This window comes from Phocoena sinus, chromosome 10, assembly GCF_008692025.1.
Source record: "Phocoena sinus isolate mPhoSin1 chromosome 10, mPhoSin1.pri, whole genome shotgun sequence".
NCBI lineage: Eukaryota > Metazoa > Chordata > Mammalia > Artiodactyla > Phocoenidae > Phocoena > Phocoena sinus.
Window position 1 is genome coordinate 88,472,341 of NC_045772.1, and position 13,352 is coordinate 88,485,692.

The 13,352-nt window shown below is 34.4% G+C and overlaps 1 protein-coding gene across 2 annotated transcripts in view; it reads right to left on the reverse strand.

The window, feature by feature from the left end:
- PIK3C2G (phosphatidylinositol-4-phosphate 3-kinase catalytic subunit type 2 gamma) overlaps positions 1 to 13,352 on the reverse strand; it is a 353,016-nt gene that overhangs the window by 93,716 nt on the left and 245,948 nt on the right. For both annotated transcript variants that reach the window (XM_032647260.1, XM_032647259.1), the window contains 2 exons: positions 12,840 to 12,961; positions 8,851 to 8,959 (listed from right to left, as the gene is read on the reverse strand). In XM_032647260.1, coding sequence (XP_032503151.1) covers positions 8,851 to 8,959; positions 12,840 to 12,961 — 231 coding nt within the window. The remainder of the gene's footprint in view (positions 1 to 8,850; positions 8,960 to 12,839; positions 12,962 to 13,352) is intronic.

Genomic DNA, 13,352 nt, shown 5'->3' on the forward strand with positions numbered 1-13,352 from the left:
AAAAAAAAAAAAGAACTGAAGGGAGTTAGGGCCTTGCTCTGGATTAGGATTTCATTTAAGGGAATGTGTGGCTGGTTTGATTTTCTATCCAGACCACTACAACTCTCTTTTATCAGCAATAAGCCTATTTCTCTTTCTGATGATTCATGTATTCACTGGAGTAGTACTTTTAATTTCCTTCAAGAACTTTTACTTTGCATTCACAACTTTACTAAGTGTTTGGTTCAAGATGCCCAGATTTCTGACTATCTCATCTTTCAACATGCCTATCTCACTAAGTTTGATCATTTCTAGCTTTTGCTTTAAATTGAGAGATGGGCAACTCTTCTTTTCACTTGAACATTTAGAGGCCGCTGTAGGGTTATTAATTGGCCTAAATTCAATATTTTTGTGTCTCAGGGAAAATAGGGAGGCCCAAGGAGAGAGAGAGAGATGAGGAAAAGGCCAATCAGTGATGTGGACCAGATAGCACAACACTTATCAAGTAAGTTCAGAGTCTTATATGGGTACAGTTTGAAGCACCTCAAAACAATGACAATAGTAATATCAAAGATCATTCATCACAGATCACCAAAACAAATATAATAATAGTGAAAAAGTTTGAAATATTGTGAGAATTATCACAATGTGACACAGAGACACAAAGTGAGCAAATGGTGTTGGAAAAATGGCGCCAATAGACTTGCTCAAAGCAGGGTTGCCACAAACCTTCAATTTGTAAAAAAAGCGTAATGCCTGTGAATGGCAAATAAAATGAAGTACAATGAAACGAAGTATGCCTGTATCTCCCTTTACTGATATGACAAGCATCCCTAAGGATGGGCCTCAGAACATACTTTTTAAAACCTCCTCACATTATTCTGAAACAACTGATCACTAGGTACTATTTTTGCACCCTTGGCCAGAAAGTATACAATCTAGGCAATCAATAAACATTTGCTGAATGACAGAAACAGTAGATTTTGAAAGTGGTCCCTATTGTGCCAGTGCCGACATTTGATTTTTGTTGATTTTATCTTTGTTAATATAGCACTAACTTATTTATTTTGTAGTATAGAAAGGATGACTAATAAACAGATGTAGGATTTACATCTTAGGAAGATATTTTCTTGTACTCCAAATACTCATTGTACAAAATTCAAGTAAATTATTAGGAGGGTGTTACTTTGGGAGAAACTCCTATAATATCAGCTTCCTTTTGTTTGATACTATTATGGGACAAAATGGGATTGCTGTATTTGGGAGTCCAGTGTTAGAAGATGGTTGATGTATTCTCACTTGGAGCATTTCTGGAATCTGTGATTTCACAGTCATATCTCATATTTGATGATATAAATAAATATCTTTTCTTTTTTCTTCTATTTCTTCTCCTTTTTTCTCCCCCACTCAAATCCTAGATCTTAATTCATCCAAGATAAAAACAGTGACGTGTTTGAAATTTCTTCAACCTTCCTTTCCCTAAATACTGACCAATAGAGTTTAAGAACAATATAAAAACATCTCTTCTTGGGGCCTCTACAGTAGTACTTTTTAGCACATTAGCAAATGTGAATGTGATGAAAACTGTGAGGTACACGTTTGGTGGTCTTGTTCAGCTTTCTCTATGCAGCTGTGATTATGATAAGCAACAATATTCATTAAACCTTGTTGTGATAAACTGCACTTTGCAAGTCTTCCCTACCTGTATATGTCTGACCCCTTTGCTTTTCCCCTTTCATATCAATCCTCTGCTAACAGTTCTATATGAACCTATACTCTAGGCAGATATACTTACGAGTTCCCTATTGAAAGCTTGCTGCCATCTGAAGACAGATCTCAATATTTATCCTATTCACACTAGGACCAGAAATCAGAAGCCTTTCCACTTTGCACTTACTTGCCTCTGCTTAAATAGGCCAAAGCCTAACACTTTCAACGGTTACTAGATAATTTTGTCAATTATCCTGAAAAGGCACAATCTTTAAAACAGCTTTAGTATAATCAGTAAGGCAGCTCTCAGCATGAAAGATGACAATCCCATCCACTATCCCCTCAGCGCTTTCCCTTAGAGACAGTTGCCATATCCAAGTGCCCTTCACTATAGCAAAGTGAATGGACATGACCTTCAGAGAATGTCAGAGTTAGTAAGGAACATTAAGATTTCAACATAATACATTCCTGAATATGCAAAAAAGCACTTGAAATCCAATGAAATAAATTCAGTTGCCTTGATCCTATAGGACAGAAGCTTATAACTCATTTCCCATTACTCACTGATTGAGACCTAAATACTAAATATATTCAAAAGATATAATACAATTTATATTGAGTATGCTAATACAATACATAAATTCATGAATATGCAAGATACCTACACATAATTATTTACTATACAGTAGCTTTCCTATTGTCTAATGCTGTTTTCAACAATCATTTTACATCTTTGTTTTCAGTTATCCTATTATTATACATGGTTCTGTTCCCACGATGAACAGATACTGTTCATTTCTTTCTCTTTGTTCATAACAGATATATTACAGATGTGCTCTGAGTGATCTTTCTGAAGGGTAAAATCATGACCCAGTGCACTATTAATGCTTATCATTTAGAGCATGGCCAGGCAGTGCTCCTGGGCTTGGCACTAGGTTACATGTGGAGCCTGTCCTCAAGCTTGCAGCTAGCAGGATTCTCAAGATCATTCTCTACCAAGCCAGAGGTCTCTGTTCATGGGGTTAATGTGGCATTATACTGTGGGTGTGAGAAGAAAAAATCAAAATTACATTCATATTTATTTTATAATATCATCCAAAATTTTTTCCAAATTTTGCATTATTTTTCTACAAAATTTAAAGCATTTATCACTTATTAGTGTAGTAGTTTATATATTAAAAATAAATAAATTATATGTTTTGGAAACATGTGCTAATTAAAAATAAAACTGGTAAGGTATAAGAATAAATAAGTTAAGAGACTGCTAAATACTTTTTGGATGAAAAGTTTCACTCTCCTAGGTTTTGAAAAACAACATAAATCCTATAGGTTAATATATGTTAATAATTCTGTAATTTTTCATTCAAAATATATATTAAATGTTGATGAGATTATAAGTTTGCTATATACATGGGTAAAATTAAATGAATATAATCATTGAGTTCTTTAAGCTTCCAAGCAAGAGAAAAGCATGTAACCATAATGCATGCTTTGTCCTTGTAGTTCCCCTTGTCTAGCACAATTTTTCCCCAGTTTCCATTTACTAACTTCTGCTTGCCCTTTAATAACAACTTGAAAGCCATACTCCCTGGGATGCCTTCCCTACTTCACTGGGACCTGGGTTAAGTATACCTTCTTAAGTGCTCAGGCACTTGTCCTTTGATACAAAACAGCAACTCTAGCTGAGCCACCAGCCTGGAAATAATATTGTAGCACAATGTGCTTGAGTCCAGATTTGCAAAAAAATCAACGATATAGTAGGGTACCTTAGTATCTACTACATTGGAAACCAAATGTCTGATCATGTTCAAACTGCGGAAAAAAAAAAAAAAGGAAAGATGACCAGAGTCTGTAATAATGGTTCTCAAACATTGTCATGGATTAGAACACCCTGGAGGGCTTGTTAAAACACATTACTGGACCTCAATCTCAAAGTTTCTGATTTAATAGGTCTAGGATGGGACTGAAATTTTGCATTCTTATAAATTCCCAGATGAGGTTCCAACCACAGTCCAGGAGCTGAGCTTTGAGAACCACTAGTCTTAGGAGCTAGTGATAGGTATTTAAAAGTTTCTCCTCTTGACCCTGACTATATGCAGTCTAAAGCAGTCATTATTGACAATTGTGATTTTTTTTCTAATAGCCTTAGGATGCTTGTGCTCTGAATTGTGGAATCTTCTTAAGTGGCTCTATTCATCATCAAACCACAATATTACCCAAATGGGTGGTATACCAATAAGCCAACATCCTGAATCAGCAAACCTACAGTTAGGAGACAATTTTGAATACATTCATTACTATATTTTATTTTTAAATTTCAGTAAGGTTTCCTTGATATATACTGACTTAATCTACTATACAACATGTAATTAAAACAATTCACACTCTGACTGGAAAGTAATCTCATCTAATGTCTTTCCCAAGCTCCACATGGAGAAGGAAGGTTGTTGAATTGACCACTGAGAAAAATAGGGTTCTTTGACTCAGTTAAGTCCCGGTTATGGGGTCGGTTGTAGTCCTCCTGTTACAGTGCCTGTAACTTACTGAAGTTCAAAGTATGTCTGTATATACAGCGTGATATTATAAATGTGTTTCTTAGGTCAAAGTATAACTGGAGTGCTGCTAGGATTTAATCAAGGCGGTAGAAAAATGATCAAATCACTATGTTGTACACCTGAAACTAATATAATATTGCAAGTCAACTATACTTCAATAAAAGGAAAAATGACTAGAGTCCAGGAATGGTCTGTTAATGTCCTAATCAAGGCTGCACTATCGGGGTGCCTGGATAGAGCAGGAGGAAATAAGAGCTTCTCAATATTTTAATCAGGCAACCCATACTAGAGGCAGTCAGTGTAAGTAGTTCTGTTAAACTCTCACAACTCAATCAACAATAGGTATTTTACAAATGCTAATTATTGATATAATTAAAAGCATGCTAAATTTGGGGGAGAGGATGAGGAAGAAGAAGCAGAGCTATTAAATCTTCATCTTATGACACTTATAAATTTAAAAACTGCTTTTTCTTTTCTTTTTATTGTATCTATATGAGATGATAGATGTTAACTAAATCTATTGTGGTAATCATTTCACAAAATATGTAAATCAAGCCATCGTGCTGAACCCCTTTAAAAAATGGACATTATTAATTAGCATACTGAATGTCAAAGGATTTTGTTCATAAAAATGGTAGCTTGTTGACTAGCATGATTAATGTTGGAAATGGGCTCTCATTGGTGACATTAAAGTTATTCCAGACATGTGGATTAGCTAAAGGTATTCCATAAATAGTCTCCATTCTTACATCAAAAGGCAAAAAACCTAACAGGCCTTGTACCTTTTACCCTTAGAGATGATGTTTTAGATAAATCCCTAAAAGATCCTATGTCTAGCCAAGAACTCTGGAGGATTCTGTTAGCTTCGTACCTGCCTTTGTAACTTACATTTGTCTCGCAGGAACCTTGCAAGCAAGATGGTGATAAGAATTTAATAGTAAAGGGAGTTAATCCTTCCTTGAGTCCTCAGAAGGAGTTGTAACAGCTGTGTGCATGTGTAGGTTGTATGCACATGTGTGTATGGGGAAGGATCTTAAGAGTCCTTTTTTTGATGCATATGGCAGAAGGGAGCAAAATTGGGGTCTGGCATGTCTCTTCAATTTTCTAGGCCACTCAGAATCACTGATGAGTAGTACCAAAACCTCACCAAGAAATCCTTAAATACTTTTTTCAGATGGGAATTGACCACAGACTTAGATCCTCTGAAATAGTTACCTATGAGAGACAAGGTTCATCAGAACACAGGATTGGGGGGAGGAGGCAGAACAGCAGATATTTCTGAAAGCTGAGGGGTAGCATGACTGCAGCTGTAAGCTCCTATTTTTGGTGATATTAGATTTGGTCATTTAGTCCAGACCTCCTACGGAGAATAACTGGAATAATTAAACAATTTATTTTTAAACTTTGCTTGAAAGCATCAGAGAGCTAACAAGATAGTGAAGAATTAGCAGGCTAGGATCTGGGGCAAGACAGTCTTGGGGAAGTGAGCTTGGGTTTTGGCACAGCTTTTCTGTTGTGGGTTTTTACTGATATAGGTTGAAGCAGTGGAATGGCTGGGAGGTAGAGCAGCACTTTTGACCACCTTGCAGAGTTAAGAGGAAAAGGAATGGAATCCAGAGCTGCCAAGTAGATTCTTGGTGAGTCTGCCTTACCTTGGGTTTAGATCCAAAGTGGCTACATCTAAGGAATAAGGATGAACCACTAATAGTGCCTCACAAGAGCTACAGTTCAGTTTTGAATAATCTGAATCCCTGCAACTGAATTTCAGCAACCCTAGATTGTTAATGTACTCAGATATTATAATTCTCTATACCAGGATAACAGTAACATAGGCATCCAATTTTTACAAAGGACATTGCAGTACAATATGTGGCCACAATAAAAAGGAAAATAATCAGGCTCACAATGGAACAAACTACATAATTAAAAACCAGCAGAAACATTAGAAAATAAAAAGGTACATGCAGTAGGTCCCAATATTGGAGATTTTAGGAAGATTTTAAATAACTATGCTTACCATTTTTGAAGAAATAATAAAAAGGACAGATTTTCAGCAAAGGACTAGGAACTGAAAAAAAGAGGAAATTCTGAAACTGAAGAATAATTGAAATTAAGAACTCAAAGAATGGACTTAACAGTATGTTAAACACAGACCATTAGAGAAGAAACAACCAAAAAGATAAGTTAGAAGAAGCTATTCAGAAACTAAGTCATAGAGGACAAAGAATTAAAAATACAGGAGTAAAAGTATGAGACATAGAGGGTACAATGAAAAGGATAGACATATGTGATTACAGTCCCAGAAAAAGAGGAGAGAGGAAATAGTATGAACAATATGTGAAGTGATAACGACTGAGAACTTTCCAAAAGTGATGAAAGACATCACGGCACAAATTCAAGAAGTGCTGAAGCTCAAGCATCATCAGTAGAAACAAAGTCATATCTGAGCAAATTAAAGTAAAACGGCAGAAAACCAACGGTAAGAAGAACAATATTGTAAAGAATAAAAAAACTTTTTCAAAGAAGAAACAAATATAACAGATGGATTCTAAACAAAATCAATGGAAGGTAAAAGACAATGAAATGATAGCCTTAAAGTTTTTAGAATAAAATCATTGCTATCCAAATGCTCAAATACCAAATAGTCAGCAAAAATATCCTCCAAGAATGAAGGTAAAATAAAAACTTTTCAGACAAATGCAAATTTAGAGGGTTTTTTTTAGCAGCAAATTCATATTAAGGGGAATAGTAGATGGTGTTCTTCAGGTAGAAGGAGAACAATCCCAGACGGAAATTCAGAGTTACAGGAAGCAATGAAAATGAGATATGTGAGTAATATTAAATATTGATTGCAAAAACAACAATAATAATTACTTATGAAATTTATGGATACAGATAAAGATATATATTTTTACTACAGCATATAAAACTCAAGTGGGTGAAATAGGCTTAATCCATGGTCCAGGAAAATTCACAGTGAAAATTTTATAAATATTTTTAAGGAATGATAAAGAAAATACAATACTGTATATAAAAACTTGTGGGGTGCTATTAAATCTTGATTAGGAGAGAGGATTTAGAGTTTTAAATGGGTAAGTGAAGATAGGTTGAAAATAAGTTAAATTAACTATCTGAGGATGTTATAAATAGAATGGAAGCAGAAGGAAGGAAATAATAAAGGTAAAAAATAAGTGAAACAGAGAAATAATACAATAGAGAGGGTCAGTAAGTCCCACATTTCATTCTTTACAAAGATTGGTAAAATTCATAATCCTCTGGAAGTACGGATCAGGAAATATGTGTGAGAAATCAAAGAGTGAATACCTTTTCAGAGCCTATAAATGTTAAAAAGATTATGATAGGATATTATGAATAACTTTATGCCAATAAATTAGCACAAATTCCTATAGAAATGTAACTTAACAAAGAGACTCAAGAAGAAATAGGAAATGTGAAATGTCTTATAGCTCTTAAATAAATTGAATCTCCAGACCTATATGACTTTACAAATTAAAGAAATAAAACCAATTTTATACAAACTGTTCCAGGGAGTAGGGAAAAAAGCAATAACTCTTTGCAACTAATATTATGAGTCTAGCATGTTCTTGATTCTGAAACCTGGTAATGACTTTGTAAGAAGGAAAAACTCCAGGCCAATCTCTGTCATAAATAAAGATGAAAACAAATACTAAAGAAAATGTTAAATCAAATCCAATAATACATAAAAAGTATGATACATTACATCCATGTAGAGTTTACCCTAGTAATGCAAATTTGTTTAAAATTAGAAAGTTCTTCAGTGTAATTCACCACATTAGCAGAGTAAAGGAGAAAAATAGGATTATTGGTGATCATTGTACAGCCCAGTAGATTCAGAAAAAAAATTTGATACATTCAACCTTCTTTGTAAAAACTATTGGCAACCTAGGAATAGAAGGAAACAAAATAATAAAGGGGACCTACAAAACCTACATACTTAATGAGGAAATATTAGACACTTCTTCCCTGGATTCAAGAATAATGTAGGTATATCCACCATTACCACTTCAATTCAATATCTATTGAAAGCCCTAGAGAGTACAAAATAGCAAGGAAAAGAAATACAATATATGAATATTGGAAAGAAAAAATAAACCCTTATTATCTGCAGACAATATGATTGTAAGTTGAAAATTCAAAAACAATACAGATAATTATTAGAATTAAAAGTGAAGTTAGTAAGATTGTTGGGTAAAATGTTAATATACAAAATCAGTTCTATCTATATAATGGTGAAAAAACAGGAAAAGGATTTTTATAAAAAGTACTATATCTAGTATAACAAAATACTTCTAAGCCCTCTATGCACAGAACAATAAACAATTATTGAAAAAACATTCTAAAAATACTTGAATATGATAATGGATCGAAAGATATTAAGATGCAATTTCAAGTAAAGTCTCGGTTGGTTTTTGCATGGAATTGACAAGATAATTTTAATTTGTACATTTGTTGAATAAATGTAGGACTAAAAATGTTATCATAAAGTATTTAAAAATATTCCCAGTAATAATACATAAAACAGTCCATATTTTATGTAAAAATATAAAAGTAAATTGTAACATACGTTTGCAACTTCATACGATCCATTTAATATCTGTTCCATGTAATTATTTAGATCTCTGAATCTTTTGTGATCTGAATTTGTAAAAGGTAAGTGCCACCAATGAGGAAACCTGTTTTAAAAGAAAAAAGCATATCTTCATTAGTTTGAAAATTGGCATCTGTATCTTAGAATTGTTCATAAAGTTAAAGCTGCATCAGATGGAAGGGCCACTGAAAACGTTTTTTTAAAAAACCATAGAACGGGGCTTCCCTGGTGGCGCAGTGGTTGACAGTCTGCCTGCCGATGCAGGGGACACGGGTTCGTGTCCCGGTCTGGGAAGATCCCATATGCCGCGGAGTGGCTGGGCCCGTGAGCCACGGCCGCTGAGCCTGTGCGTCTGGAGCCTGTGCTCCTCAACGGGAGAGGCCACAGCAGTGAGAGGCCCGCGTACCGCAAAAAAAAAAAAAAAAACAAAAAAAAAAACCATAGAACGCATGATTAATTCTGAGAGTTTTATTAACATGGCTGTGGTCACTTGTGCTATTTTAACTATCATTAATATTAATACTAATTTAACATACTAAATTAATATATATTTTCCTTCTTACTGTATTTATGGCAGACCACACAATTTGTCCTTTAACTACATGTGGGGGGTTAATAAATACTTTCTGAAGTTTAATGGTCCATAATTTTTCGAAAAGGTCATATGGTATTGTTTCCTCTGGGTTCACGAGGGACATTGCTACACTAACTAGATTAAACGTTTCACAAAGCATATGCTTCCATCTGGTCTTTTGGAACAAAGTATCACTTTCCCCAGGGGTCTAGCTTGCAGAATTTCCTCTTCACTATCTGATGATTCATCTTGATGGGCTAGACGTTGATTACGACCAATTATTGGTGGCATGACCTGTTAATGGGAAGCATTTGGCAACACGTTTTGCTGGTTAAATGTATCTTTTTAGGAACTATCTAGCAGCTTCCTCTGACTGCAGTCTTGCTGTTGCTTCCTTCCTCTTCTGCTTCTTTGGTACAGACCTTCCTCTGGGCAAAGGAGCATGGGGGATGGTGAAGGGTTGTTAGCAAACACACAGAAGTATGTGAAAACTGCAGGACATCCCATTCATTGCTTCCTGTTGGAAGTGTCAGGGAAGTCCAAAATAATATTTCTGTGCATTTAAATAACTGACATTTTACTTTTTTACTCTTGCTTTATTCTTACTAAGGCTTAAAGTGTTAAAAATTTTCATCCAGATTTAATTATCATAAAAATAATTACCATATATAATTAATCAAAACATAGAAATACATTTGATAAATAGTAGTTTTGCTGGTTTTAAATATTAACTTGTATAACTGTGGATTAATTTTCTTTATTGTTAGAATAAAATGGAGTTCAACATCAGTTCTATTCCTTTTTTATAGATGTATGTACTAAAAGAGTATTGTGTGTAAATAAGTACATGAGAATTAAGGAATTCAGCTCTAGTAATATCATTCAGTTGTTTAAAATGCTTTTGAGTTATATGTCAAATATAACATAGTAATCAGTTCTTGAAAATGATTTTTTAGGATATTTTATCTGACGGTGCTATCATGTCCTCCCTCAATTTTGTTCACACCAAAGTTTAAGAAACACACGACCTGCAAACAGATTTGATACCTGGTTATTAGAGTAATTCATTTTCTCAATACCAACACCAATAGTTTGATTTGCCCTTTATTTAATCCTCAGAGATTTTTTACTCCCTGGGACAGTGTACCAAAATAAAATTCTGGATGGCTGGGAGAAGAGCAATGGTGAAATTAGGAGAAGGAAAGGAAATCAACCTTTCTCAAGCAGGTGACTTTTAAAGAAGACCATTAATTTCAAGGAAGATTCCTATGCCTCTGTATTCTCAGAAGTTGGAAGAGGTACAGTCTGATTTGAAGACCACTGTTACATGCTATGACTAATTTGAATTTTATTCTTTATGACTCTAACTTTCTGATCATACTTTCCAGATTGGGTTTACATAATTCTCATAGAGCTTCTCTTAGTAAATTTAGGAGTCAGAGGAAATCTTGCCCTCATCCTTCTTCTGTATGCATTGCTATAAGCCAGAGCTCCTTTGGGACTGTTAGCATACAAATATTGTTCAAGGCACAAAGGACTAAATATTCCTCCTCTCCACACATTGCTTGAATGATTTTAAAATCTATTTAGGTCCCATTACCAGGCAAGAGTTGTTGAACAAAACAGAATCCTAACTAAAGCTGAAAATCGAGAAGAGGCATATGGAGAGAGATTCTTGGCACTTTAAAGTTTTACAAGTTATACTAATATGTATTGGGGAGAGAAAAGAGTAGAACAGAGACATTTTTGAAACATAAAAGGACAGCCATTTAACAAGAATGAACATATTTTTAAATCATTAATTATTAGGGTACAATGGAAACCACTAATGTTGAATTCAATATTTGCAGTCAAACTGAATATTTTTGCCAGTATTTCCTTTTACTCAGTTATTACATTAGATGTTTTCTGATAACTCTTAAAGCTGATGTTGTCTTTAAGTTTCCACAATGACATTCCTTCCCTCTCAGTCTCTTGAATGTGCTCTTACTCTGATGACTTTCTGATGTTTAAGGCATCTGCATTTCAAAATCTCTGTGACATCTGCAAATATACTTTTTCATCAATGTGAACTACACAGTCTTCAAAATAATGCACACTATCTCTCCATCCATTGGCGACGTTGTTTAGATTTACATTTTGGTAAGTGACTAAATCCTGAAAGTCTAACAAAAATCCACATGTACAAAGTATGTCAGGTCTGGTATGAACACTCATATTGTTAAAGGACAATTTACTCAACAAAAATTCTGGTATAGTTGGCTCTCCCTGTCTGCAGGTTCTACATCTGAAGATTGAACCAACTGTGGATTGAAATATTAAAAAAAAAGTCCGGAAAGTTCCAAAAAGCAAAATTTGAATTTGCTGCATGCCAGCAACTATTTACATAGCATTTACATTGTATTTACAACTGTTTACATAGCATTTATATTGTATTGGATATTATAAGTGATCTGGAGGTGATTTAAAGGAGAATGTGGATAGGTTATTTGCAAATACTACGCCATTTTATGTATAGAACTTGGGCATGCAAGGATTTTGGTATCCGTGGGAGGGGTCCTGGAACCAATCTTGTGGATACCAAGAAACTACTCTATAGATAAGATGACATTTGATTTGCCTAAATGCAAATATCATAATATCTAAGAAGTTCACCTTTTTAAAGTCAAGGTACATCTCTGGTCAAGATACACACTCAAGTCTATAACATAAATTTGGCTAGCTCTAAATAATGAATTTTAGAAGGCTTATTTGAACAGAAGTATTTTCAATTACATTATTTATGCTTAATATTTTTTCATTATAACATGAACTGAGCAATGGTTTTCAAGACCGCAAAATGAAGATAATGACAAATTAAATTTGGATAACCCAAGTCCAAGTTAATAATTAATGATAACGAAAGTGAGTTGATGTTAATATATTTTACTTGTATACTAATTGATATTGACAAAATTTTCTGGTACAGCAAATAAATATATCAGAGCTTTTTATTGCAGTTATCTGTTGAAAGAGAAGATATATCCAATTTTGTTCTGCATTTTCAATTTCAATTTTATTTTTATAGAAAACACTAAAACAATCAAATTTAAAAACAGGCAAATAAAACAATTTCCCTGATAATCAATGACAAATAAAATTGGTTATGATACTTTTTGTCTACGAAATCAATGGCTGAAAGCAAACAAAATTGAAAACCTTTATTCTGTTTTATGAGACAAAAGGTTCTCTACTCTGAAAGCCATAGAGACTCTGCTGGGATAGGTTCAGTGGCACTGGAATCAGAATGCTGTGTTGTGTTGCCCACAAATAGAAAATCCCATAACCATAATTTTTCCTTATGTTCAGGGACAAGTACTAAAGTCAAAAAACAGTGGAGGACAGTCCTTACTCTGGGAGGGCCAATGATGCAAACTGCTTTTGAAGTTGGCTGTGAAGTTTTGAAAACTGGTCAAATGATTTTTCTGTCAGGCTTGTTTCATTGTTACTGTGAGTCACCTGGATTAGATAAAGCTGCAGAAAATAAAGAGACAAAATCAGAAGATGGCAATATCAACCTTCAATACATTCTAAAATTCTGTTTCATGTAAACTAAACAAAGTAAGAACCTCTCTGCAAAAAAAAAAAATCATCACAAAAGATAAGAGATGCAATTTGTAAAGGCAAAATTACCTATAAACACAGTATATAAAAATATCACAATCTTAGGTGCTGGGAACAGACTGCCTAATTTCTGATCTTTTCTTGTGGACATTTTTTTTTTTTTTTTTGCGATACGTGGGCCTCTCACCGTTGTGGCCTCTCCCGTTGCAGAGCACAGGCTCTGGACGCGCAGGCTCAGCGGCCATGGTTCACGGGCCCAGCCGCTCCGCGGCATGTGGGATCTTCCCGGACCGGGGCACGA